Genomic DNA, 25,514 nt, shown 5'->3' with positions numbered 1-25,514 from the left:
ACTCTCTCCTTTTTATTTACTAGGTCAGGCAAAAGCCTCCCATGAACTGACCTCTTCTCATACGTCAGACTCTTCCCCTGAAGCCCATGCCCCTGCAGTCACCCTACAGATGCCCCACCTTCCCGTTACTGCAGTAACCAGGATATCAGAGAAGTTTTCAGGAGAGACCATCTGTTCAACAGGAACAACTAATGTGTCTGCTGGCTTGCTGGGACAGAGCAAGAGCAAAAATGCGATGGCATTGAAAACTCCCAACCAGTCAGGTAAAAGAGACAAAAATAATTTGTTTGCTGAAGCTGTGTCCCATTTCTTTACTTCAGGAAGCTGGTGCTACAGGGATTGTTCTGTGACCTAGTGGTAATTATGAAACCTCACTTCTATGGCTACATATCCCATGGTGGGACACTCTGATTTAGAATTTTGTGGCTGCTAGGTGGAGCTTTAGGCTATAATGTCACATCTGCTGAGAATTTTTGCTGCCTAATACAGTTGAGTTTATAGTGCAGCCTATCTTCTAGCACAGTTGCTGAAAGAGTATCTCTTCAATATGGGCAGCTATTTTAATGAAATTTGCGGGAGTTTTTAGTGTTTTGAGACCTAAGGCCCCTTGAGAAGTTAGGCAGATATTTGGCTAATGGGTTCAACGGTCATTTGGAGGGAGGAATGACAGTCAGCAGACTGACACATATACACAAGTCAGAGTGATTGCAGAATCTTATTTATATCTAAATTAAGTTTAAAAAAAAAATCTCATTTCGTTCATATTGAAGTCATTAATCTTTGAGCTGTATTTCATATACGTTTAGTGATAGTGACACTTATACGTCGGACTATATATATGGGTCAGAAATTACGGAGACAGACCAGATGGAATTGCCAGCAAGAGATAGGGGTTATTTGCAGATTATTCGTTCAACTTTTATCTCAAGCTAAGAATGTAGCAAAGCCTTCCTTTGTCGTCTTTTCTGCTGTTTCAGTGAAGGCCTGGAATTCAAGTACGGTGAGAACAATGGGTTCATCTGCCACTGGAGGTGAGTGTTCCTATCAGCATGTCCTTATGCAACACAAATTGAGAGGGATTCCATGCTTCATGTCTGGGGGATTCAGATCTGAGCATGTAGTTCCGAGTAGTAGGTACACAGTAATATTAGAATTGCTAACAAGACTGTATGCAGATTCAGTTTCCCAGGTATCATAGAAGCTTGTTCCGCTGTATCAGATTCTCAATCAGTTCAAATCGAGGGGTACTTATCCTTATTTGCACAGTGGTGTACATGTGTGCTGTTAGGCAATCTCTGCAATGGAAACAATAGGTGCCAGAAAAGCGTGGCAGAACAGACAGTTTGAGTGGTGAAGATTTCAGCTGACCAAGTGAAAACTGTGACTGAATGCAAGGTAACAGCAGTTGGAAAGTGGTGGGCCCACCACATGAATGTTGAAGCAAGTTTCTTTGAGCAGAATAGCAGTAAAGTAGTCTCCTTCATATATGAATGTGTCAAAGGAAAAAATGCCTTAAGGATTTTTTATGTCAGTCGAAATAGATGAGTCAAGCTCCGTGAAAAGTACTTCTGATTGATGTCACCAAGCCGTTACTGTCTACACAATGTACTGGCATTTCATAGTGGTCTCAAGTATCAGTTTAGCAAAGATGTTGCTCTTCCAGAATAGGGATCACACTCCTCAGCTTAAAACCTCTGAGATTTTCACAAATAACTGGCAATTGTTTGTGGTCCCAAATTCGTCACATCTGTATGCTGGCATTTACTAGGGTGTTTTACGTGAGAAGTCTAATTGATGTGGATCCTGTCTATAAGCAGTGGGGAGAGTTCAGCATTTTCAGAGTGTGTTTTGGACAGTGATCAGGTTGGATTGCTTCTAAGATGCCAGACTTTCTTCTTTGTGTATAGAAGGAGCCTTCAATGAATGAGTTGCTGGCTTATGCAACAAGTTTTGGCTTTAGTGTGTTAAAACAGGGCAAGCCACTCCGTTGTTCCACATTTACAGAGCATAGCTGGAGTCCAGAGCTGGGCTCTAAGACGAAAAGCACAAAAGGTAGAACCTCAGGGGTGCGGGGAGGAAGATGCAAAGTTGGTTTTAAGCCACCTTTGCAACTTTTGGAGTCTGTTCTACTTTACAAACTAAAACATTTCCTGGTGGAAATGGGTAATTTAAATTATGCTCTCAGTCATGGCAGCTTTCCCAGGACTCCTTATGTCTGCCAGAATGACTGTTGCAAGCTGAGCTGTAGCACCGTTTCTTCCTTTCACTGAAATGTCCGTGGCAGTGTGCCCTCCGCTGAGGTCTGCACAAGGGCCTGAAATGATCCAACCTTCCCAATGCAGTTTTATCAAAGGCAATCTCTTTCGGCCCTTTCTGGTATGTTTACACCATCCTCGCTGCAGTGCAACAGTTTTGCAGAGGGATTGAACCCCTGGGGAAAATCCCTCCCTGGCTTGTTAGCTCATACTGGAAGTTAGACAGAGGCCTGCAGCTTTTCACTGTGGTGAGTAAAAATCAATGTGTGGTTATCTGTCAGGAAGTGGTTTGAAAATGTATGAGGAAAGGAGATAAAAGAAGTTCTGCCTTGATGTATCTTGTTTTTCCTGCTTTTATACAGAGAATACCACTTCTGTCACTAAGTCTGTCTCAACTGTGAGCTCTGGGACGAGTAGTGGAACCAAAACTGGTGAAAGGTATGCATTTTTCTTGACATTTTGTTAGGCCATTGTGGTCAATATAGTCTCAAGGGACAGGCGTTCTGCTGGCTTGGAGAACGGGTGAGTCCCAGATGCTGTATTTTAAGCCGTTAAAGGTTGTGAGCTTTCCTGAGGACTAGCTGGAAGAGAGATGGGAAGGGATAAAGATCTTTTCTAGAGCAGTTTAAAGCAGACCTAGTTGTGGATTTCAGCATTCTTACAGTGTTAGTCAGTAAAACTCTCAGTGTCAGCGGTGGATTTTTGTTAGGAGGAGCAAGTTGTCAGGCCCTTTGAAAACACTTAAAAATACTCAGCTGTGTTGAAATTTGTACCTTGGGCTTATTTTTGGAAACCAACATATGACTGCCATCAAATATCCTTAGTTTGGCTAGCCTAGAATTTAGTTTGTAGATAAATGCCTTGCTGAGGACTGAGGACTACTACACATTCTTGATTAACTTGGAGTTGCAGTTGCTTAGTATAGGATTACATGGTATCACAATTACTACTGGCATATCCAGGCATCCTCAGCATGCAAAATATCCATCAAGAAAAATGGGACGGCAGCCAATTTAAATCTCTTAAATTGGGCTTGCATCTGCCTTGAAAATTATCCCAAATTTGGCATAACATTTCTTCTGAGTTAGTTCCAACATCAGCACTTCGGTATTTGAATCAGGATACACTGAGCACCCTAGAGAACTTGCTGCCAGATCTGACCTCCATCTGTACCAGAAATTAATGTGTGACATTGATGTCGTTGCTCCTTGCCTCAGTTTCCCCATCTCTGTCATGGGGAACATTTCCAAATGCGATGTGTGGCTTACTTCATTAATGCTGATGAAGTGGTTCATGGTTCAAATAAAGACAAATTAGAATATAATCCTATATTTCTCGATCACATTACCAGCTTGCGATCAGTGAAGCAACACTGACATGAGCTCAGGATTCTGTGTACTATAAGTAAAAATTTCAAAAGTACTTCCTGAATTACTCAAGTTCCATTTTTAAAATGTGACTTACCCTCCAGGAACCCCAAAGTTGGAAATTAAAGGGATTTAGTGCTCTTGTGTGGCCACAACTTTTTTTTTCGTTCTTTTTTTTCCTTTTTTCTTAAAGGCATTTATTTGCTGTTCTACTCAGTGCTACAAAGCATTTGTGACTTGTCCAGCTATGTCTCATTTGTAAAAGTACCTTAGACTCTTCTATACTTAAGTGCTGTTGTCTGTCAATAAAACTTTGACTTTTACTTAAATTGCTTTTGACTCATTCAGGTCCTCTTGAAATGGCTGGTTTGGGAGGTTTAGAGTAGGCAATGGTTGGACCTTTATGCTGACTTCTGGCACTGCAGAGAGTTACTTTTTTGTTTAACCATATACTTCTCACGTTATGTTTCTCCAGTGCCACTGACAGTTACTGTGATGTGACCTCCAGCTCTCACTCCTCTCCTCCCACTGTACATCGCCAAGTTGAAAGGAGGCGAGAACTCGTGCGGTCTCAGACACTCCCACGGATTACAGGAACACAGGCCAGGAAAGCACTTTTCGATAAATTTGAACACGATGGTGGAAAGTATGTCACACCCCTTGTCTCCAGAATGGGTTTGTTCATGGGAAACTAATTTCTCAATTTTTACCAGCAGAGGACAGCTGGGTGGGAGGACTCGCTCAATGTAGGATTTTGAGCTAAGGGACAATATGAGATCACGTACAGCTTCACTGACTTCACAGTCTGAGCCCTGGAAATTCACAGCTACAGATTCCTCTGGCTTTGGAGTTGTTCAGCTGAAGCAGCAGGTGCTTTTTATCAGGAAAGAGTGCTGTGAAAGCTGCCTTCTCTGTCATTATAAGAGACTGGGAATATAGTGACTTTCTGTTGCGATTCATTAAGGACCGAAAGTGTGGACTGTTCTTTATGCACCATGATGGGGCTATGATTTAAATAGAATAGGGCTTGGAATCCTGGCTTTAGTGAAATGAAAATGAGTTTTTCTTGCAGGACCAGCAAGTTGAAGTTTCAGCAACGTGTTTCTCAAATATCACCTGGACAGGGGCTGACCTGGGCAAGGTTGCATAGGTGTTGCTGACAAGTAGGTTTAAGTTTTTCTAGAATGTAATTTAATCTGGTCTCTGTTAATTTTCCAGAGGAAAAGGAGAATCCAGAGCTAAGCTGAAGAGGTCGCAGAGTTTTGGGGTTGCCAGCGCTAGCAGCATTAAACAAATTCTGTTAGACTGGTGTCGCTCAAAAACCATAGGATACAAGGTGAAGACATGCTAGCACTTTCAGCTCTCTCTTTTTCAGGAGAATTTGCCAAAAAAGCGTACTCAGAAAGTGAATGTAAAACATGCTAGACAATGAGTTAACTTCCTCAAGGTCATCAAGTTTTGTGCGCGTAACACAAACATCATGGTTTGCATGGGTAGCACTTCAAGACAGTTATTGCATGAGTGAGATTCTGCATGTGTGTCAAAGCAATGCATTAGTGTTTGTCTGGAAGCCTACATTTTTGTGCTTATGGATATAGACTACAGTATACACTCACACATTTTTTTCTTAGTTGCAGGCTGTGATTTTTGCATTCTCATTATATATGGCAAGACCTGAATAACATTTTGCCAGTACGTGGAGACTATGGCCCTTTTGCTACACAGCAGACCAAAGTACTCTCTACTGGTATTAGACAAGTGAATTTGTAGCAAATGGTTGAGATTGAATCACACGGTGTTAGTGAGCTAATTTCTGTGAGGTTACATCAGTGTAGCTAAAAGAATTTGGCAGTTGAGATTTCAGTAATTTTACCTGGCCTTAAACTGCAACTGCCAAAGCACTTTCCAGGAGAAAGAACGTTTTTTTTTCCTAGGGTTTCTTTTTTGTGTAATATGTTTTTCAGTGTTACTGTAAAATGTGCATTATTATTGCTGAACTCTAAATTATAGTATACATAAGCAGAACTAGTGAAAATTACTGTTAGTTGCTTACCAGAAAAGCTGGGGCTTGAATTTTATATGATGGGAAAGCGGCATGAGACAAGAGCCCAAATATGTTTATTTTCACTGTGGCAGTTGAAAACAACAATAAGCATTTGTTCTAAGAATCAGGTTTTGCAGTAGGTGTAATTCTTCCTATATTTCTACCTATCTGTGTTCAAACAGGCATTGAATTGGGCCTTACCGAAAACCAAAGCAAGCAGCCATAGTCTTTATCTAGTGTTATTCACAGCCACAAAATGAACAGTTCTTCGATTATAAGTATTTCACAGGGATAAGCAGTGTCCTTAGTTTCCGCAGATACTGAGCTGGTGCATTAGGCCTGCTCCAGAGCTCACTGACATTGACAAGATTCTTCCCAGTATTTTCAGTGGGCTTTGGATCAGGGACCCTGACCGTGTGTCTGCTTTGCATCTAGGCATTTCAGGCAAAAGGCTTTCATTGCTGAGTGCTGTTTTTTTCTCAGAATACAAATAATGTAATGGATATACAGAGAGGAAGAAAAATGTAAAGCCTGTGCTCTGTAGCTTTGGTTAGTGGGAGTGAGGGACAGAAAACTGCAGTGAGCAAAAGCAGCTGCTCTTCCCTGTTCCCCTGTGCTGCATTAACATGCGTGTTTTTTTCATCATGACAGCACATTGATCTCCAGAACTTCTCCTCAAGCTGGAATGATGGGATGGCATTCTGTGCTCTTGTGCATTCTTTCTTTCCTGAAGCTTTTGATTATAATAAGCTTGACCCAGCTAATCGCAAGCAGAACTTTGAGCTGGCCTTCACCATGGCTGAGTGAGTATCACATTAGATCTCCATGAAGTGCTTCCAGTTCAAGTCTAATGCAGCTGGGCAGCAGTGAAGAGTTTAATCATTCTTCTTGTAGATCCTATATCACTAGCTTACATGTGTCATGCCAAAAAAGATAATAAAGGTCTGCATAGAGAATGCATAGAACAGGACGCTCGGGAGTCTAGAATCAGAGGTGATTTTACCAGGCACAGAATAATTTACTGGAGTCCTATGTTCAGGTCTTTCACAGTCTTCAGGCAGTACTTGAATTCTGCTTTCTTACCTCTGTGATTCTCACCAGCCTTAGCACTGACACACTAAACTTGAGAAATCAGCCTCGAGTTATGCTTGGACAGAAGAGGAAAAAACCCTACTTCTCTCTGTGTTTGTTTTTTGGTTTTTTTAATTATTTTTTTCTTGAAGTAATGAATGATTCTTAATGAATTTGCTGATATCAGTCATAAAAAAGAAATTTGAGTTCATAGAGCACAAGGCATCCAATGTTTGCTGACACTCCATAGGAACTGGACATACAACTTGTAGTTTCTTACCCAACCCCACCTGCTTGATACCTGATTTGAATTTGAGGCATGTTAATATATGCATCCAGCCTCTCTGCTAAAACCGTGACCCCTGACCAACAGGGAGCAGGTAGATTAACTTTTGGAATTGGATTTTGTGGTAGGGTTCACCTATGTCTGTACGTTGCTTTGGATGAACAAGAATGAAGGTTGAATTCAGTGTAAGTAGAGTTAGATCAAGGCTGAGAGCTTCTCAATATCTCAACATGGTAACTGCATTTTTGTAAAACGGACAGAGCTAATACCCTCAGTCACACTGTCCTGGTCCTTTTTGATGCAGTATACCAGGCACTTAAATGATACCTTGTTTGTTAAATTCATCACCAGTGTGAACTTGTCAGCTAGAAACAGTAACTTTTTTGACCCAGTGTCAACGTGATTCTTAATTGCTGTTTTGTTTCACTTGTGTAACAGTAAGAACACTCCATGTGGTATGCAGCTGGGTTTAGTACACTCTTTCTGAACACTAACAGGATGTGGGAATACACGGTTAAAGTTTCCTGCAGCTTCTGATACAGCTTCAAACAATGGTACCACCACACTGAAGCTCTGGGGTTCTTTCAGAGCACCTTTTTTTTTTTTTAATTAAAGCAATAACTTACAGAACTAGATTTGCCATTTGCCATTCCAGAGCAAAGCTTTAAAAATTCTTAGCATAACGTTGGCTCTCCTTATTAGACCCCCTAGCAAAGTAATTTATTTGGGAATTACAAGGTTTTTATACACACATATATATGTAAATATAAAAAATTTGTTGCTTGTCAGTGAGTTGAAAGAGATTCTACGACACTTTTAGGTGGTTGATCTCTAAAGTAGGAAAGTTGCAGTGTTCTTCTATCTCAGTTTATGTATAACAGTAAGTATAGGGGAGAACAGAAGACAGCATGCATACAACAGTAAGAAACATTAGCTAAGAGGTATCTACAGAAATTACTACTTCATAGCTGTGATTGCCTTTAAACTGTTTTCTTCTAGTGCCAGAAAAGCCAGTTATTGGTGTTCACCCCAGTATGAGCTCTGCTGATCTAATTGCTTCCTACTCTTGTGATTTTTCACCTTAGGCCTCAGCAGATCTGTCCCTTTCTGCTGGTCCAGATCTCAGTCAGGCTTCTGCTCTCCAACCTGATCATCTGAGATTGTTGTCCAAGTCACTCACAACTTGAAGATACAGGGGTGGTGGAGAACAAACAATCCAAAGCCACATGGGCCTTCATTGGCACATCTCATCTCTTCTCATGTTTTCCCATTCTTTTGGAGCTTCCTATATAATAACAACTAGAAAAACTCATGATTTTCAGACTCACATGACTCTGCTTACTGAGATTTGGGCAGAGGAGTGTGAGATTGGGCCACATGCTACAGATATCAGGGATGTGAGTGGCAGTCAGTGGAAAGAAAAACCCTAGAGGGCTTTGGATCAGATGGATTGTATCCCAGTATAGAGGAAGAGAGGGAAAGAACAGGAAAATTCCATGGTCACAAAAATAACAATCTCCAACCTGAGCCTGACCATTTCATTGTGAAATGAAATGTTGCTGATAAACCTCAGGATTTCTTAAGTGCCTCAGTGACGCTCAAATCAGAGCAGCAAATGAATCTTGGAAGTAGTTACAGGCCTTAGATTTTACTCTTGATTCGCTGTATCTGTTTATTATTACTACAGGAAGATGGCTCACTGCGATCGTCTGATAGAAGTGGATGACATGATGGTGATGGGTCGCAAGCCAGATCCCATGTGTGTCTTCACCTATGTGCAGTCTCTATACAACCATCTACGACACTTTGAGTAAAACCATTGACATCTCTCCAGCCAGAAGGGTCAAGTACAGCATGCTAATGGGAAGAGTGACATTTTGCAAATGGAACGCAGTGTTATTTCTTGCTTTTTACTGTCCCTTTGCTTACATTCAGCTGCGTGGCTGGCTGACTGAAGTGTTGCTGAGCAGCGCCCCGAAGTGTTGATCACATCAGCATGTCAGTAATATAGAAATACATTTGAAAAAGACAAAAAAACATAGGGAAAGGCAAATGCTGTCATTTTGGTGCTAGGAGTAGGTTGGATCTTTAATATTCTTGTGTTTAAAGATCACAGAAAGCTAATTTGCAGCTCCTGTCTCTCTTAGGCTGGGGACACGGGTTTATGCAGTGACAAATAACTGCTGCAAAGGTGTTCTCTCTTAAAATGCAGGTAAAACTCCAGAAGATAGCACCTTCGGTTCCACTTCTCCATTGAGCATAGCACAAAAGAAATAGCAGATGGACAAGGAAAATTCCATTTAGCAAATAATAACCTAGAGTACTCAAACCACTAGGGCAATATTGCCTCTTCTCCAACCCTAGCCCCCCCACCTCCAGCATACATGCACACGCACACACACAAACATCAAACAGGCATTGTTCTGTTCTCTTAAAGCAGAAAGAGAACATAGCCTCCTACCTGCTGACTGGGGGAGACAGATAACTACCATGTTACACAACAGCATTTGTCTGTAATGGTCAAATCTAAAGGGGTTTGCTTAAAGGCTTGCTAAAGCCTCTACTGGCAGTCCTGGATTAATTTCTTGATCATGAAGAATTGCAACAGCTGGGGCTGTTCAGTGTATGAGACTGTGTGTTTGCCTGATTTAGGATTACAGGAAAAGAGGGAGCTAGGAAGGTACCAAATCCTCTGAACAGTTGTAATAGAAGCAAGACTGTAGTGCGCTTTGACCTGGACTCTGGGGGAGAGCAACTCTCCAGTGTGGACAGGAATGAAGTCTTTACAACTTGCTCAGTCCTCATGCTGACTCCGACGGGGAGAGGGAATGTGTAAAAAAAGTATGAAAGATGTGGGAGTTTTGAAATGCCTCAGACTAGTTTCCATTTTCAGTTAAATTAGCATTAAAACCACAATACAGTGTGATTATTCCAGATTTACTGGACAAAAAGGTCATGTGTCAACCTTCCTGGTTTTCTCTTTGATAAATCAACAGAGCTTTGTTTCCACAGTGAATGTTAAAAACAAAACCACTAAAAAAATGATATTTAAAAAAAAAAGAAGCCTTTTAAAATTATTTCTTCCCTAAGAACAGGCTCATAAAATTTAAAACTGAAAGCCACGAGCCCTCTGCTCATGCTAGAGAATGTTTTTTAACCTGCATTTGTGCTCTTTGTAGATATTTATAAAGATGACTTTGGTTCTGCATTGATGACCATTTATAATAAAATATGTCAAACACTCTTCAGATTTACTGCTTCTCTTTAGAATGAGGTGACAGATAACAAAGTAAAATCTGTGAAAAGAACCCAGAGGTTTTGCTTAGATTTTTGTTCTAGTCGTGATGCTGTGTGCTCTGAATTTCAGTTTTAAAAAGTACAGAACTTCAGTGGCATTTGCAGTAGGATTTTAGTTCAGCTGCCCTTTCTAGTGAAGTTTACCTAAGAAACCATAAGTCAAGCAACCACTTTGTTAGCAGTCTCAGAAAAAAAAACGAACACCAAAAGTGTACAAAGGTAAGGTATAAGTTAACTGCTGAAGGTCTGGATCCTCAAGTTCTATTTGGAGTGTAGCTAGGCTGTTGCTGTGACACTATGGAAACAGTTTGAAAGACTTTTAAATACACATCTTAATACAAAGTATCTGAAAGATACTTGGTCAAACTAGCAGGATCCTTGGTATTGCTAATCTCACAGCTTTAATGCAAGTGGACAGAGGTTGGGTGGGCTGTTCGTTATTTGTCATATGACTGCCATTGTCTTCAGTTTTTTTACTTCATCTTGAATGACCATAATTCTGAGGAGTAAGTATGCAGCTGTTGCTCCACCAAATGCACTGTAAGGATAAACAGACTGCACTTGTGTTTTGGAGAAGTGATTAGAGTAAGCATAATGAGGAATCTGTCCACAACTGGCACACGTGATACACATACTTACATTCTTACAGCAGAACATTTTTCATTGACTGGCAGAGCCAAGTTCCATTGTAGCTACAACAAGAGGGGCAATACTGGCTTTATATGTCACATTCCTTCACAGTCCCAGGTCATGGATGATTCTCCTGTGTGATGTGAGTGCTAAAGACACAGGTAAGTGCTTGGCCAATTTAGGCCTAGTAACAAATAATTATATAAAGGAAGTTTTAGACAGTAAAATTATTGCAGATTCACCAGGGGGAATTTACATCCTTTCTGCAATGTAGCTTGTTTTCACAGCTACCCAGAAGCTATTTGTACAGGTTTTCTGAAGTTGTCCCACTTCAGAGAGGTAATGGTAAAGATAGCTGGTACTTGCCAGCAGACTGATTGCAGCGGGGTGAAAGACTATAAGCTGATTTTAACTGCTGGTGGTTCGCATGTAAGAAGATGAGGGAGATGGGGCTATGACATAATTTTAGAAAAACCTACAGCTTTGTGCTGATCTATATGACTATTTGACTATTCGATTGTATGATTAAATTGAATTAAAGTATGTAATGTATATGCCCTGCTGGATGTTTTAGTATTTTTAGTTTAAAAGAAAATGCAGAGTGTGTGTGTGTGTATATGACAGTAAATGTGTTTAGCATAAGTGATAAAAAGAACAATATATTAAGTTGGCATAGTATATGTTTTACACAGATGGACTGTTTCCTGGCTTTTCTAATGTTTCTGCACTGTATCTAAAATTCAGTACTGTCTAAGGTGGTTTATTGGCAACTTGATACTACTTTTAAAGGCTTGATGAATTTGTTCTGTGCAAATTTTCAAAATAATCTCAGCAGAGACATCACCTACTTCTTAAAATTATGTTTTCATATAGCAGAGAAGTCCTCTTCCTTGAAAGTACAGTAATTGGATAGATGCCTCTCATCACTTCTCCCTTTGTGTGACGTTTCCAATAAAGTGTTTAATCTAAGCATATGCTCAAACCAGTGCAAACTCGGATACATGTAATTAGGTGTAACACTAGCCCACATGCTTCAGCCTGTGTAATTAATTTAAACCTGGCCTGGCTCACAGAGATAAAGTGTCCAAAATAGAAGTTGGCATTGCTTTATGTAAAGTGCACTTAAAAGCCACTTTTGCTTATGCTAAAATAGCTCTATGTCTAGATGGAACCTCAGTGGAGTTAACACAGACTCATAGAACGGTTTGGGTGGGAAGGGACCTTTAAATGTCGTCTAGTCCAAGCTCCCTGCAATGAGCAGGGACATCTTCAACCAGATCAGGTTGCTCAGAGCCCCATCCAACCTGGCCTGGAATGTTTCCAGGGATGGGGGCATCTACCCCCTCTCGGGGCAACCTGTGCCAGTGTTTCACCACCCTCAGCATAAAAAATTTCTTCCTTATATCTCATCTAAATCTACCCTCTTTTAGTTTAAAACCATTACCCCTCGTCCTATTGCAACAGGCCCTACTAAAAAGTTTGTCGCCATCTTTCTTACAAGCCACCTTTAACTACTGAAAGGCTGCACTAAGGTGTCCCCAGAGCCTTCTCTTCTCCAGGCTGAACAACTCTTCAGCCTTTCCTCATAGGAGATTATTCTGGACGCTAGCAGAACACCAGAATTTAGACCCGTTAGGTTAGTCTGCTTTGCAACTTCAGCAACACTGAAAGCAAGCAGTTAACGATGCTGCAGTATCAGCTCAACCTAGAGACTTCTCCCACTGCAATGCACTGTCACAGCAGTTCGGTTGACAGTTTAATCCTCTGAAGAATGAGACAATCTGTGGCATTTTTAATGCGCCTCGGAAGGAACGTGGCAACACATTTAATTTAGATCTAGTCTCATTAATGCCGATTGTTTAGATTCCTCCACAGAAAACGTGTTTTTCCAGACTCTGAGGACTTTGGCCACTTCTTCGTAAGTAACGAACCCAGCGCCTACATCCAGACACAATACACCAAGGTGAGGAACTGCTGCTTTGTCAAATCCTTTATAGAGGCGTTAGTACGGGATGTGGTAGGTGGGGAGCATTTCAGCAGCGCAGAAGTCGGTGTTAGCTTACCGGGCTCCCATACCGAGGAGGATTCGCCTTTTCATCCCGCCGTCGCTGTGATCTTACGCGCGGTGTGGGACCGGCGATGCACGTTGCCGCACACCCAGCAGAAACCATTCCGCAATTCTTCACTCGCCGACGGGGACGGTGCGGTTCGCGCCACGCCGCCGCCGCCGGGCGCGCGGGCCTGCGACCGTTGGCGGGAAGCGCGCGGCGTGCGGCGGCGCGGACAGCCGATTGGATGGGGCGGCGGGGCGGGGCGGGAGCACGCCGTGGGCCGCGCGCGGGCGGGGCGGGGCCGGTCGGGGCGGGCGGGCAGCGCGCGGGCGGCGCGCGGCCTGGGCCGGGGCCGTCTTCTGCCCCCGCGGATTGCTGGAGGTTTTCGGGAATTAACAAGCCTTTTCCTTTTCAAGTCGTCCTAGTGGCTGAGTCGATTTGACCTCTCTTATTTGACGAGCAGGACTGCCGTCAGCCTCGGGAAGTCTGCAATGATTTAAGCCCGAAAGCCACCTGAGACCTGAGGTAAAACCAAAACTTTCTTATGTCGTACGATTCATATGGGAGGATCGGTTGTAAATCTCGTATTAACAGTTTAAAAGGGTATAATCTTTTACGGCAAGCGAACAAGGACAGATTTAGGGTCGGTAGCTACAAATGAATTACTTTGTGATGGTGCCGCTCGCAAGTTGGGTTGGGACAGCATCAGGTGCTGGGCTTTCGGACCAAAACTGCGCAAAGTCCCACAGGTCTTGCAGTAACGCCTTGGAGGAGAGGACCATCGCCCAGGGAGCCCTCGGCTTTCAAAGTGACTGAGCGCGTCTTCAGAAACGTAAGACATTCATTGTTCTCAACTGCTGTTCAGATACCACGGCATTTCAGTTTGTTGTGAACCAGTTTGTCATCTCTCTTTAATTTGCTCGTACTTCTAAAAGCCTTGGAACGTTACTGAGAGTACAGATGATAAAATTTTGTGCAAGACGACTAATATGCAGCCTGATACATATTCTGTGACTCACACTGCCCAAAGTCAACCTCTGTTCAAACTAGCTTTGAGTTCAGATCTACTTAAATCATGGGAAACCTTTCACTTACTATGGAAATGGCTCCAGTTACTGCTCCAGCTGTTCATGTCACAAAAATTACTGCTTTCAACTAACTCATTTTAACACGTTATCTGTTATAAAAAAAAGTATATCTAGACCAAGGGGGGGGGGGGGTGGCAGAATGTAGAAATCAAGGGACGGCTCAGAGAAGCATTGCTGTCTTGGACAAATAGTTGTGGACTTCATGTGTGCAGTACCATATAAATTGATTTACAGGTCTGCCTCAGTAGTGGTCTGTGTAATTGATTCTGATCAGTGTTCAGCCTAGTCATAGTTTTGCTTTGCCTCGTGAATCAGGAGCATGCTGAGTGTCTGTGACCACAGCTTTCCATCCTCCTGCATCAGTTAGCATATATTGTTCATTTTCCTTGCTTGCCTTGCACCCCATTCTCTGCTGCTTCTTGAATCTCTACCTTCTCCTCTCAGGCTAATGGCTTCAGTTCTAATGTCAACCCTGTCTTCTGATGCCTGTATTTTTCTTTGGCTAACTGAAATAGCTGGTTTTTTCTATAAGATGGTGTTTCTTCAGCAGAAACCCCTTTTTTGCTCCTCTGGAGTATGTGCAGATTTCTGCTTACGCAGTAACTGCCGTGAGAGGCACTGTAGTTACCAGTTTTAATGATCACTGAGAGAATTTAGCTACTATTTGAAATTAAAGATCATTAGCAGTTTTCTAGCTGTCACTGCACTGTATTTGCAGCCAACAGTTGCAGTTGCTTCGCACTTCTGTCTTAACTTCTTTTGACCAATGCTACTTCCTTCTTTATCACTTTGCAATCTCTTTGAATCTTGTTGGGAACTCTGAGAAACCCTGCTCTGATCTAAACTACATCAGGGCTATACGGAGGGGGCATTACTGTACCATCTGATGTAATGCTCTTTTGTCTCCTTCATTTCTTCTGTCTGGCTCCCAATCTCTTTTGTCCCAGGAAAGAATATAGTTGCCACAAAGATGCAGCATACTGCTAAGGATATTTTATGACTGACTTTTTAGATAGCTAGGTACTTAACATGCCTTTCATTTGCTTTCACAATCTTTATGCACTTCTGCAATAAATCGATCAAAAATTGCTGTCTGACGCTGTGGGAACTATCTCAATTAATGTACAAAGAACACATTTTTATTTCCACACAGATGTTAGCCGGGAATTGGTGAAAGGAAGCACCACTGGCTTGTGCGTCCTGTGCTTCTTCCAGCCAGTGGTGCAAGAGCAGGAGGTTGCTAGAGGTAGTGTTGCTGTTCCCACAGCAACCTGTTTGTTTACCTTCCAGGCTGTTTGGAGCCACCTCCTGGAATATTTAGTTGCACATTTAGAAAGAAACTATGTGCTGCTGCTGTGGAGATTGAGGTTGGGAGCAAACACCACCCCCCGCCCCAGCGAAGGGGAACCGAGGATGTGGCACTTCGCCAGGGTTTGACCCTGGGAGTGGTCCAGGCCAGGAGCAGTATCAGCGTGTGTGAGGGAGAAGGGGGATTGTTTTGGGGGTACCTGTGCTGGAGTGTGGGCAAAGCTGTGTGTTGCTGAGGAGCAGCTGTGTGCATTTGGGGTGAGGAGCTGTCTCAGGAACACTGGATGAGCACAGTGCAAGAAGAGAATAATTGATAATCAAACTGCTGTGACTTTGCATATATTTTGGGCATTGGTTTCACCCTGCATTAAGCCAGCGTCCCCAGTATGCTTTGTTCTGCTTTAGCCCTTCCTAGGTGTTTCCTTTTCCTCATTTACCTGCTGTATTTCCACCTTCAGCTTTTCAGGACCTGTTTTCTCTTTTTTTTTTTCCTAAGGGCCATTACATTTCTTTTTTACAGCCTAGAGTTCATCCACCTCTCCAGCCATGTTCTTAAAAGGTGTTTACTTCTCCAACCTGTAGGAGACTATTTATCTTTTATATCTGTTCACTTTTTCTCAGTTTTCTGTGATTGTCCATTTAGTAATTCCATCCTTCCTCACAGGTCTCCTTTTCTTTCCCTTTTCTTCTCCCTCCTATCGCAGAACAGCCCATCTCTCAGTTCCACTTTCAAGCTCCTTACTCACTCTCCTCCTAGCTTCCATTCCCAAATTCTTCTGTTTCTTCATTTTCCCACTCCAAACTCTCCCCCACACCTTAGCAAAGTCTTGGGGAGTCTTGAGCAAGAAGTCTTTTCTTTTCATATCTGTGTCATTTTACAGGTGAAAGGGACAAGACTTTTTCTCACCCTCATGGACCTGTCTTCTCACCTTCTTGCAGCCAAATATAATGCTATTCCTGTTTTCAGGTTCCACATTCCAAGAACTGACCTGCGTTCTATCCAGAAACTTTCCAAAAAACAATGGCCAGACTATTGCAAGCTCCACCCAAGTTTCTTCCCACAGAATGGGACATTGCAAACAAGATGCAGTGTGCCAGTACAGAGTCTCAGAAATCCAGGTCAGAGCGCACGATAGCTGAGAGTCGGAGGCTGCTGGATGAAATAGAAAAGTCAACTCAGAAAACCCAAAGTGATGTCAACAAGAAAATAGGTAATCCCATGTGTTCTTCAAGTGTCAAGATGTGTTATTTGAGCTCTATGTTTAAGATGGACTTAGAAAACTGGTTGATAGTGAATAGGAATATATGGCAATGCCATGCTCTCTGATCTCATGGAAAAATTAAAAATATTTTAAAAAATATTTTGAGGCAGATTCTTTATTTTGTAACAAATAAATTACTTCTCCAAAACACATAGAAAGCTGTTGCAACCAAACCTCCTGACACAGGGTTGCAAAACTGTCTCCACGCATCAGCACTACATGCACTCCACTATGGAATAAGTCTGTTTTTAGCCATATCTAACATCTGACCCACAGCGCTTTGGCACATAAGTTGGGCTTGTATTAATACCTGTTTGCAATTTTCATTCTGCAGAACAGAGACAGGAAGAAATAAAATTCTGGAGGCAAGAATTAGATAATAAACTTGAACAAATTGTTCATGAGACAGAGGTACTGTTGACTTTCAAGACTAGGCTGGAGAAATCCTTGGAGAGCTGCAAAGAGCCACTCGTCATTGCACAAAAGTGTCTCCTGAACAGGTGAGATGATTAAGAAGAAAAGCATTCAGGGAGAGAAAAAAAAATCTAGGTAATGAATATTTAACAAATAATAAAAAAGGCTGCAAACTAAGGGCCTGCCTGTCTTTGCAGTGGGAGTCACAGTTTGATTTAGGTGTTGTAACACTGGGGAATCAAGGCCATAAAGGAAAAATTTCCTGTGTCACAAGGAAAAGCCTTCAATTTGGAAAGCTGGGCTTCATCACATTGTGTTAGCTGCAGGCATTTGAACGATGTGGCTGATGGCTTTTCCTCTTTTTGTTTAGGCAGAGGCGAGCTGGGATTGACTTGGTGCATGATGAAGTGGAACAGGAACTGGTGAAGGAAGCTGAAGTCCTCCAGGGGGTTATTGCTTTGCTTGAACGTACATTGGAACAAACCAATGAGCAAATCAGGTGCAGAGACAAAGAGCGTAACTGTACACTGATTAGCTGAAAAGTAGGACAGCCTTAATTCTGAGAAGTTGTAGGGTTAGGCTGAGCACAGGTCCAAAGTTATCTTCAGTGCTTAACAGTTACACGAGGTCAGTCCTAATTCATACTATTCAATCAGTAATGGTGAGAAGTTCTGTTTGTTAGAACTCAAAGTACTTGCACATGATCCCTGGTCTTCTCATGATCAAGTCCTGTGCCTTTAATTCCAGTGGGAATTGCTTATATGGAGGCAGCTTCATGCTCTAGATGTTGGGACTTTGCAACTAATTGTATTACCTAATGCGTGTATGCATGCGTGCTAGGAATACCTGTGAGTGTCTACACTCTGGCTTAGAGTCCAGTTGTTTCTCCTCCTAGACTAAACCGTTCCACAAAATACAACCTGGAAATGGATCTCAAGGACAAGTTCACAGCTTCGATGATTGATGATTACTGTGCCAGCCTGACAAACAACACTCCTGATATCAGATATGCTGATAATGCAGTGAAAATAGAAGGAAAGTAAGTGGTTATTTAGTGTAATTAACATATGATAATTATACGGCTAGTATAAGCTGTTCCAGTAATAGCAAGATTAAAGTAACTTTGTATGAAACAGACTATAGCTATCCATCATCTCTGTTATAGTTTTTTTTATACTTCTGTCCATCACTTTAGTATTTGTGTAATATGTCTGTGAAATAAGCCACAATAATCATGTTCCCAGTGAACTGCCATTTACTGAAGGTTTTTGAGGCTTGCAGTTAGCTAAGGAAAAATTTCACACATTAATTAAACCCAGAATAGATTTACTAATCTAACTTCCTCTCCTCTCCCAGGGTGTCCTAGTGGGGAGAACACTGGACTGGGATGCATGAGGTGCAGAGTCAGTTTCTGACTCAGTTATTTACCTGTCAAATGCACCCTTTCTGTGTGGGTTTGTTAGTGTGAATGGTTTAGATGGAGAAATAGCTACCACAGAAAAACAGGCTGAAAAGAGGAAACATACTGAGAAAGCAGTGTGTATGAGAGAGGCAGTCTCCCAAGGACACTGTTGGCTCTGCGAGAGCTGACAACTTGTAACACCAAGAGACTGACTTGCTGCTAGCACATCAGTGTGCATCAACAGGTTGTATAACTCAGACCACACCCAGAATGGTGTTGGCTGCTATATGCAAATGACAATTACAGCTTTATATATCCATCCAATGAAACAACCCTCTGAGGAACTTTCCAAACACCTGCCTGCAAGCCACTGGTGCACAAGTATTACCCTTGAATTCTGGGGATACAGTTGGGGGGTTGGCTTCCCAAATACTGCTCCAAGCAGGTACTATAAGTGACTGTCTTATAGGCGGTGAACTGTGTGAGAGAATAAGTGAATGTTTTGTGTGAATAGTTACCGGCTATTAATAGTAACAGCTGAATTATATTGGTAATAACAGCTTGCTTAATGAAAGGTGTTCTAAGAAATACTGGTTATTACCTGTTTTTCCCCCACAACTTAATCCTTTATCAGAGAAAGGGAAGTCATAACAATGTTGCTCTGTGACTTTAGCAAATTCATCTCCATCCTACCCTTGTCTACTTCATTCTGAAATGTTTGCAACAGAGTGGGTCTTTATTTTGTATCTGTAGAATTCCCAGCATAACTAGCACTCACTGGGACATGCAGTTGATAGTACTTCTTTATTCTTGGTTTTGTGGAGTAATTATAGATTTATGAAGTCACGGAGGGCCTGATGATGCCAGTTGATGACCTTATATTTTTCATCTCTTTCAGTTTTGTTAGCCCTGAAGACTGGATAGATTTCTCAAATATAAACGTTGAAAAGGCTGACAAGCAGAGAAACAATTCTTTGGCACTGAGGGCGCTGATTGATAGCATCCTCTCACAGACAGTGAATGACATGCGCAAGCAATGTGAGATGGTGAATGTCGCGTTTAGAAATAGGGTGATGGAAGTCAAGGATGCTAAGCACAAGCTAGAGACACTCCTTGCAGTGGTAAGTGGTAGGGGACAGTCAGTGAAAAAGTGGAAACGATGGGCTTGGGTTATCTACCCATTTTCTCAATCCAGTGGCTTGAGCTACTTTGCTTTAACAATTTTATTTTTGCAATACAGGCAATCCCTGCCACATTTTCTTTCTTTTTTTTTCCTCCCTCCTATAAAAGTTGTCTTAGATTTTATTTTCTCAGCTCTGTGTGCACCACTACAGAGGTGAATTTCTGGAGTCATGCACTCAATAAGTTTTGCTGTAGACATCAGTAAGGTCAGGATTTCTCTCGTGACTTTTTAGTTACATGGGGCTCCTATAGAATTTTCATGATTGTGATATAAGAGCCTAATAACTTATAAAATCATGGTCTATGTGCTTGAAATTTGGTACATGAAACCTGAGTGTTAATATTAAAAATTAATTGCTGAGTGTAAATCTCCAGTTTCACTCAGAACAGTGTCACCTGCTTTCCAATGAAGGAATCATAATCTTGGCTGATCTTTGTAAACTATCCCTTGATGAAATAACCTCTTAACATAATGAGTGTTACTGTGATTCTTATTACTATAACTATTAAAGAAGATGTTGATGATTTCACCCATTGTAAGAGACAGTGTGCAGCACTTCCTTCTGTTGGATTTGTTAAGGTGATGAATGAGACTGCCTCACAGGAGAAGAACATTGCAGCCTTAAGGAAAGCAATCGCTGATAAAGAAGGACCTGTTAAAGTGGCTCAAACCCGCTTGGAAGCAAGAAACCATCGCCCCAATGTGGAATTGTGTTATGACACAGTGCAATACAGGCTGATTAGTGAAGTTCAAGAGATTACAAAAAATATTCAAAGGCAAGTGGAAATGATGAAAGAGGGGAAAATCTGTGGTATAGATTACTGGGTTAATGTAACGAGTCAAAGTAACATCAGGTCCCAGCTCTTCTCCCTGAAAGGTTGGGAATTGCTTTTCCCTTAAGGGCAGGACACTTTAAGGGAAGCTGCATGGATATTGTCTCTCTGTGAATCCCCTTCCATCTTTTTTTTCACTCAGAATTTTTATCCCGTATGAAAAAAAACTATCCACATGTTTTCAACTAATGTCTGTGTTTATTTTCCCTTTAGATTAAAGGACACGCTGGCACAGGCTGAAACAGAGCTAAAAGGTCTGAGACGCCAACAGCTTTCCTTGGAGGAGGAGATCCAGCTCAAGGAGAACACATTGTACATTGATGAAGTGCTCTGCATGCAAATGAGAGAGTCTCTTTACATTAACAGCTTCTGAAGCCATCATACTGGCAGATTGTGTGCGCTCCAAAGAGCCAGCTCCTGCTGAAATTTTATTGACAAACCTCCAGATTTATTGGGTTGGCTCAATGCTGTCCTGGTTCTAGTTCTGCAAGGTAATTAAAACAGACCTAGTACTTACAGCTATCTGTTTCACAGCTGTCTAGGCTCTAGAATGCCTGATGAAACCTCCCACTTGGCAATAAGATTCCATAATAAGAAATGTCCCTTCTTCCATGTTATTTATCTTGTGTGCAACCGATGTTATCTTTTGCTATTGAAAGTTCTAGAAGCTGTGGAAGCTAGAGCAGGAGTCTCCTCATAAGTCACTTGTTGGAAAGCTGGGCAAGTGGGAGGGGTGACTCAGCACTAGCCATGGTATGTTTTGTTCTTAACAGCTGCTGTTAAGTAAGAACTAGGCACAAGGTGTATATCAAACTTAACAGGAGATAGGGACTGGTGCTACACTGGATAGCGCATCTGATGATTGCATCAGAGTCAAGATCAAGCCAAGGCTGACTTTGGGATAATCGCTTCCTCACCCCATGTCTCGGTTTCCCTATTTGTAAAATGAGATGGGCTTCATTGGTAAGGTGTTTGAAGCTCTACAATGTGAAGTACTGAAAAAAGAGGAGGGCCTTATTTTTACTAGAGATGCCTGTAAAGGTGGAAAAGGGCTCACTGCTTCTTTTGGTTCTGGCGAGGAAAAACAAAGCATGGGCAAGAATAATTGATACTGGAGACATAGGAGGTTGGTTCCCAAGTCCAACATTTTAATGCATGGAGTGTAAAATTGTCCCTTGCCTCTCTCTTGCTGTAATGGTATCTTCCCTTTCAGAGGTACTGCTGTCAAATCTCTTACTAATGCCCTCCAAAGGATCCATTCATTGCTTGCAGATGTCACGGGATGTTCTTCTCTCTCCCTACGGTTTACACCATTGGGTAGGTGATGACAAAATAATTCAGCTCTGAGTCAATCAGGTATTTGAACTTCCTGTAAATATCGTACAACAGCTGATCCTCCTCACTGCTTTCTTGTCGGGCTATGTAAATCCTGACCTGTATGCATGAATGACAGTCATATCTCTCAGATACATGGAGCAGGCTCAGCCCGTTAAAGCTTGTGACAAGAAGAAGCCTCTGTGACTAATGAGGAATCTAGAGAAGCCAAACTCCTTGGTTTTGAGTAAAATCTTGAGGTTTAACTATGTTTTCACTCCAAACTCACTGAAAACATCATCTCCTGCCAAAGAATTTGTGGAAAGATCAAGGTTCCTTTTACCCCCAGAACTGATGCATCCCTGGGATCTGCACGGATCTGGGAGGATCTACTGAATTCAGAATCTAGCACGCAAAGTAGCATGACAACATGGTTTACACCAGCTGCAATTGTAGTCTGGCCCCAGTTCAACACAGCATCCCTAAGGAGAGAGGTGTGTTTACATCTTTTCACAGTTTAGTGGGATTCAACCCACCTGTCTCAATTTAAGCATAGATGTAAGCACTGGGCTTGGGAGGTGACTGAGAAGCCCTAGCTTGAACTAGAGGTGACAGAGGGAACCCCAGTCTAGGAAGGACTTGTGGAATTGTTGGGGCTTGTTATTAAACTACTATAGTATTCTGTACATGGCTAAGTAGGTTAGAAAGCCCCATTTCTGTGAGTGGTTCTCAAGCTTGTTATAATGCTAAAACATTAGGGAAGGGAAGGTAGTTATGTTAACAGTTTCATAAATGACCTTTCTATGGGCTTGGGGACCTTGCCTTTCTCTGGGTATCGGAGAGAGGAAGGGAATGGGAGTTTTGAAGCACAAAGTCTTACCTTTATGGTAGTCAAAATGCATTTCCTTTCTGCACGGTTTTGTAGCAGCCTCTCCATAAAAGCGACACTTAGAAATGCCCAGACTTTCAGAAATAACAACCTCTTGCATGATAAGATGAGCTGTAGCAGCTCATCATCCAGCAGCTCATGGTCATTGTTCAGTTCAAGTGTTAATTTCTTGAAAAAGAATGAACACTCTTAGTACTACTGAACAGAGCTTGTGAGTGCAGTAACTAGAATTCAGTAAACAAGAGTTTCCCAATTTTACCAAAAGAAGTGACTGTCAGCAGATCGATTTTGTACCTTGACATTTGCAGAGAAACTGTTTTATGTTATGACAACAGTATATGCTACAGTAATCTCCACTGTCCTGTTAAGATGGGGAGGGTGTCCCATGTGTGTTACATACCATCCTAAGAGATGCACAACTTCTATTACCATTAGAAGATGCTGCACCCGCAGCTCATGCCATGGTCTTATTTGATATATTGGAAATTATCCCATATACGAGACTAGATCTGAAGACAATTTCTAGAAAGCTTTACAGATCTCTGGTGTTTACTGGAAACCCTGCAATGCAAAAGAACTTAAAGAAAGCTGTCAGCAACCGTCAGGTATAAGGCTGTGTGGTTCCCTTAGTCATGCAAAGACCTCATGCTCATTTACATGGGTCAGCTGTTGCACACCTTTGGTGACACATCCTTGGTGACACCAAAGTGCTTTGACATCGGCACCAGTTAATTTACATATCCTGTAAGACATTTGTGCATTGCCAAAATGGAGCAAAACCATCAGTGTAGGTTGATGCAAGTTACAGCTCTGTAAGCAAACAAGATGTACAGACTATTTTCCTCATATGCAGACTTCCCTGCAAAAGGGTGGGGTTCAGAAAAATCAGAAAGGATAAGAATCTTATCAGTTACTAAACATGAAGGCATCTAGCCAGAATAAGCCTAAAGCTTTCTTACAAAAATTACATTTTTCTCCCTGAAAGGTTCTTTTTGCTCACAGCTGACATCACAACCACCAGTATGTTGGGTGGTTTAGCTTTTTATAAGGGCAACCTGACATCAGCCTGACAGTGAGGACTAGCATAATGGAGATTTTAACTGGACAATGATAATTACCTGAACTAGACTATAGCTGGAGCACTGGAATGGCTCGGTTTTATGAAAATTACCCTCTGAACATAAAGCTGAAGTAGTCAGGAATTCTAATTGATGACTGCTGTTATGCAGAAGGCCTGTATGATTACTTAGCTTTGTGATACTGCAGTAAGATGTCACTATTGTTTCCCTTACCTGCAGAACATGCCAGTAGGCTGGGAGGAGATTGGTGAGGGTAGGTCTCATTGTCCAGTCTGGGTCACTGAAATAGCAGCTCCGTAGACTGATGCTCCTGACTGGGATCTCCACTAGCAGGATCCTGGCTAGGTGATCATGCTTCATGACTCTTTCAAAGAAGAAGTTCACATTTAGTTTTGGGGCTCTCTTGGCTAAGTTTGCCCACGACATTCCCCAGACCACTTGCCCATGAGGATCATGGATATGACATTTGATATTCAAGGTACACAGGGAATGAGCACTGTGCTTCCGCAGGATGTCCAGCAGTTCATCAGAGATGCAGTTATAATTTAAAGACAGGATGACCAGGCTGCAGAACTTGGACATAGCTTGGTGAAACAAGGTGCTGCTGTAGACAGGAGGGTGGAGACTGAAGAAATCCTCAATATTGATTTCAGATACAAAGCTTTTATTTGTCAAGCAGCTCAGAGAATTCAGAAGCTCACAGCCTTCTTCCAAGGTTACTCCCGCACCTTTTAAGTTGAGATAATCAAGCTGTTTGCTCATTTTTTTCAGGAAGGTAGCTAAGTTCTTGATAAACTGAGCCCTGACCATGTTTTTCCAGATCAAGCGGTCTAATTCCAGGTACTTGATGCTCAGGGATACTAGGTGACTGTTACACTTACCCAGGTGTGAAAGAAGACCTTTCATAGTGACTTGAAACTTTTGGGTAAAGGCAGTATTGTAAGGATTCGATAACTTGATCTCAAGGTGCTCCAAATACTTGCCAAATTTCTTGACATACCACAGTGCACTTTGAAGCTCCAATGTGTGTGCCCTTGATGGTCGGCCATAGAATGTGATGGTTCTCCTTCTCCAGAGGGATCCTGAATACATGGCACAACTCCATTTTTTACAGACCAAGGCAGCCCGAGATCTGTCCCTGTCATCTAACCAATGGAAGACATGCCTCAGGCAGACATCAGGTAGATGAGCCCAGGAGCTCTGCTCAGGTTCGCTGTTGTCTTCCATTGAGAAGACAGTTTTTCACTTCTCTGTCAGCTGTTGAGCCAAACCTAGATGAAGAATGCTGTGGGTAGATTTCTTGCCATTCCCAACAGAACAGGCTCCCAAGCGAAGGGATGAAAGTTTGCTTCTTCACATTCAAAACCAACAATCTTTTCTTTGCCTCTGTACTCAAGCTGTCAGTGTCAAACAAGCTCTTGGGTCTAAACTATAGTCTAACCTAAATCAAAAGAAAAAAAACAATGTGTGAAGAACAAGCACAGTACAAGCACAGGACCCATCTTTTGACTTTTTGGCCTTCAGTCTAGCTAAACAGTGAAATGATATCAACTGCTGATACAGCAGCGACAGCGCCTAGAAACCTTTGGTTAGCATCAGCTGTAATTGTTAATGGCTTCTGGCCTGATGCCTAGTGTCTGAAAGTATCCGGTGCTTGGGCTGTACACATTTGAACAGTACTGTTGGCGCAAAACTAGTGCAACTGACTTTTCTTATCCTTTGCGGGTACTGTTCCATGATA

General features: G+C 42.0%; 3 protein-coding genes across 8 annotated transcripts in view; 2 read left to right on the top strand and 1 right to left on the bottom strand.

Moving 5' to 3' along the window:
• The window catches only part of SMTNL2 (smoothelin like 2), a 20,805-nt gene extending 10,538 nt beyond the window's left edge, over window positions 1-10,267 (top strand). Inside the window, exons 3-9 of the mRNA XM_069790770.1 lie at window positions 24-263; window positions 978-1,031; window positions 2,618-2,693; window positions 4,098-4,268; window positions 4,841-4,958; window positions 6,318-6,469; window positions 8,711-10,267. Of these exons, the coding sequence (XP_069646871.1) occupies window positions 24-263; window positions 978-1,031; window positions 2,618-2,693; window positions 4,098-4,268; window positions 4,841-4,958; window positions 6,318-6,469; window positions 8,711-8,837 (938 nt within the window). The 3' untranslated portion in view covers window positions 8,838-10,267. The remainder of the gene's footprint in view (window positions 1-23; window positions 264-977; window positions 1,032-2,617; window positions 2,694-4,097; window positions 4,269-4,840; window positions 4,959-6,317; window positions 6,470-8,710) is intronic.
• FBXO39 (F-box protein 39) lies at window positions 7,608-25,514 on the bottom strand. 2 transcript variants are annotated; one of them, XM_069790771.1, is made up of 3 exons: window positions 23,987-25,514; window positions 22,686-22,862; window positions 7,608-8,308 (listed from the first exon to the last, which is right to left on the bottom strand). In XM_069790771.1, exons 1-3 carry the CDS (start codon window positions 24,998-25,000, stop codon window positions 8,258-8,260), a joined length of 1,242 nt encoding a protein of 413 aa, XP_069646872.1. In that variant the 5' UTR covers window positions 25,001-25,514; the 3' UTR covers window positions 7,608-8,257. The 2 variants fall into 2 exon arrangements, with proteins under 2 accessions (XP_069646872.1, XP_009911785.1); XM_009913483.2 differs by lacking the exon at window positions 7,608-8,308 and adding an exon at window positions 21,127-21,925.
• TEKT1 (tektin 1) lies at window positions 13,320-21,108 on the top strand. 5 transcript variants are annotated; one of them, XM_069790775.1, is made up of 8 exons: window positions 13,320-13,526; window positions 16,365-16,608; window positions 16,994-17,159; window positions 17,444-17,572; window positions 17,969-18,112; window positions 19,374-19,596; window positions 20,238-20,434; window positions 20,705-21,108. In XM_069790775.1, the coding sequence occupies exons 2-8, from the start codon at window positions 16,419-16,421 to the stop codon at window positions 20,862-20,864; spliced, it is 1,209 nt and encodes a 402-aa protein (XP_069646876.1). In that variant the 5' UTR covers window positions 13,320-13,526; window positions 16,365-16,418; the 3' UTR covers window positions 20,865-21,108. The 5 variants fall into 5 exon arrangements, with proteins under 5 accessions (XP_069646876.1, XP_069646873.1, XP_069646878.1 ...); XM_069790772.1 differs by having other exon boundaries at window positions 20,199-20,434; XM_069790776.1 differs by having other exon boundaries at window positions 13,325-13,526; window positions 16,462-16,608; window positions 20,199-20,434.

The sequence above is a fragment of the Haliaeetus albicilla genome, chromosome 9, assembly GCF_947461875.1.
Source record: "Haliaeetus albicilla chromosome 9, bHalAlb1.1, whole genome shotgun sequence".
NCBI lineage: Eukaryota > Metazoa > Chordata > Aves > Accipitriformes > Accipitridae > Haliaeetus > Haliaeetus albicilla.
Note: the sequence above shows the minus strand (reverse complement) of the source record. Positions and strands in the feature narration are given on the sequence as shown.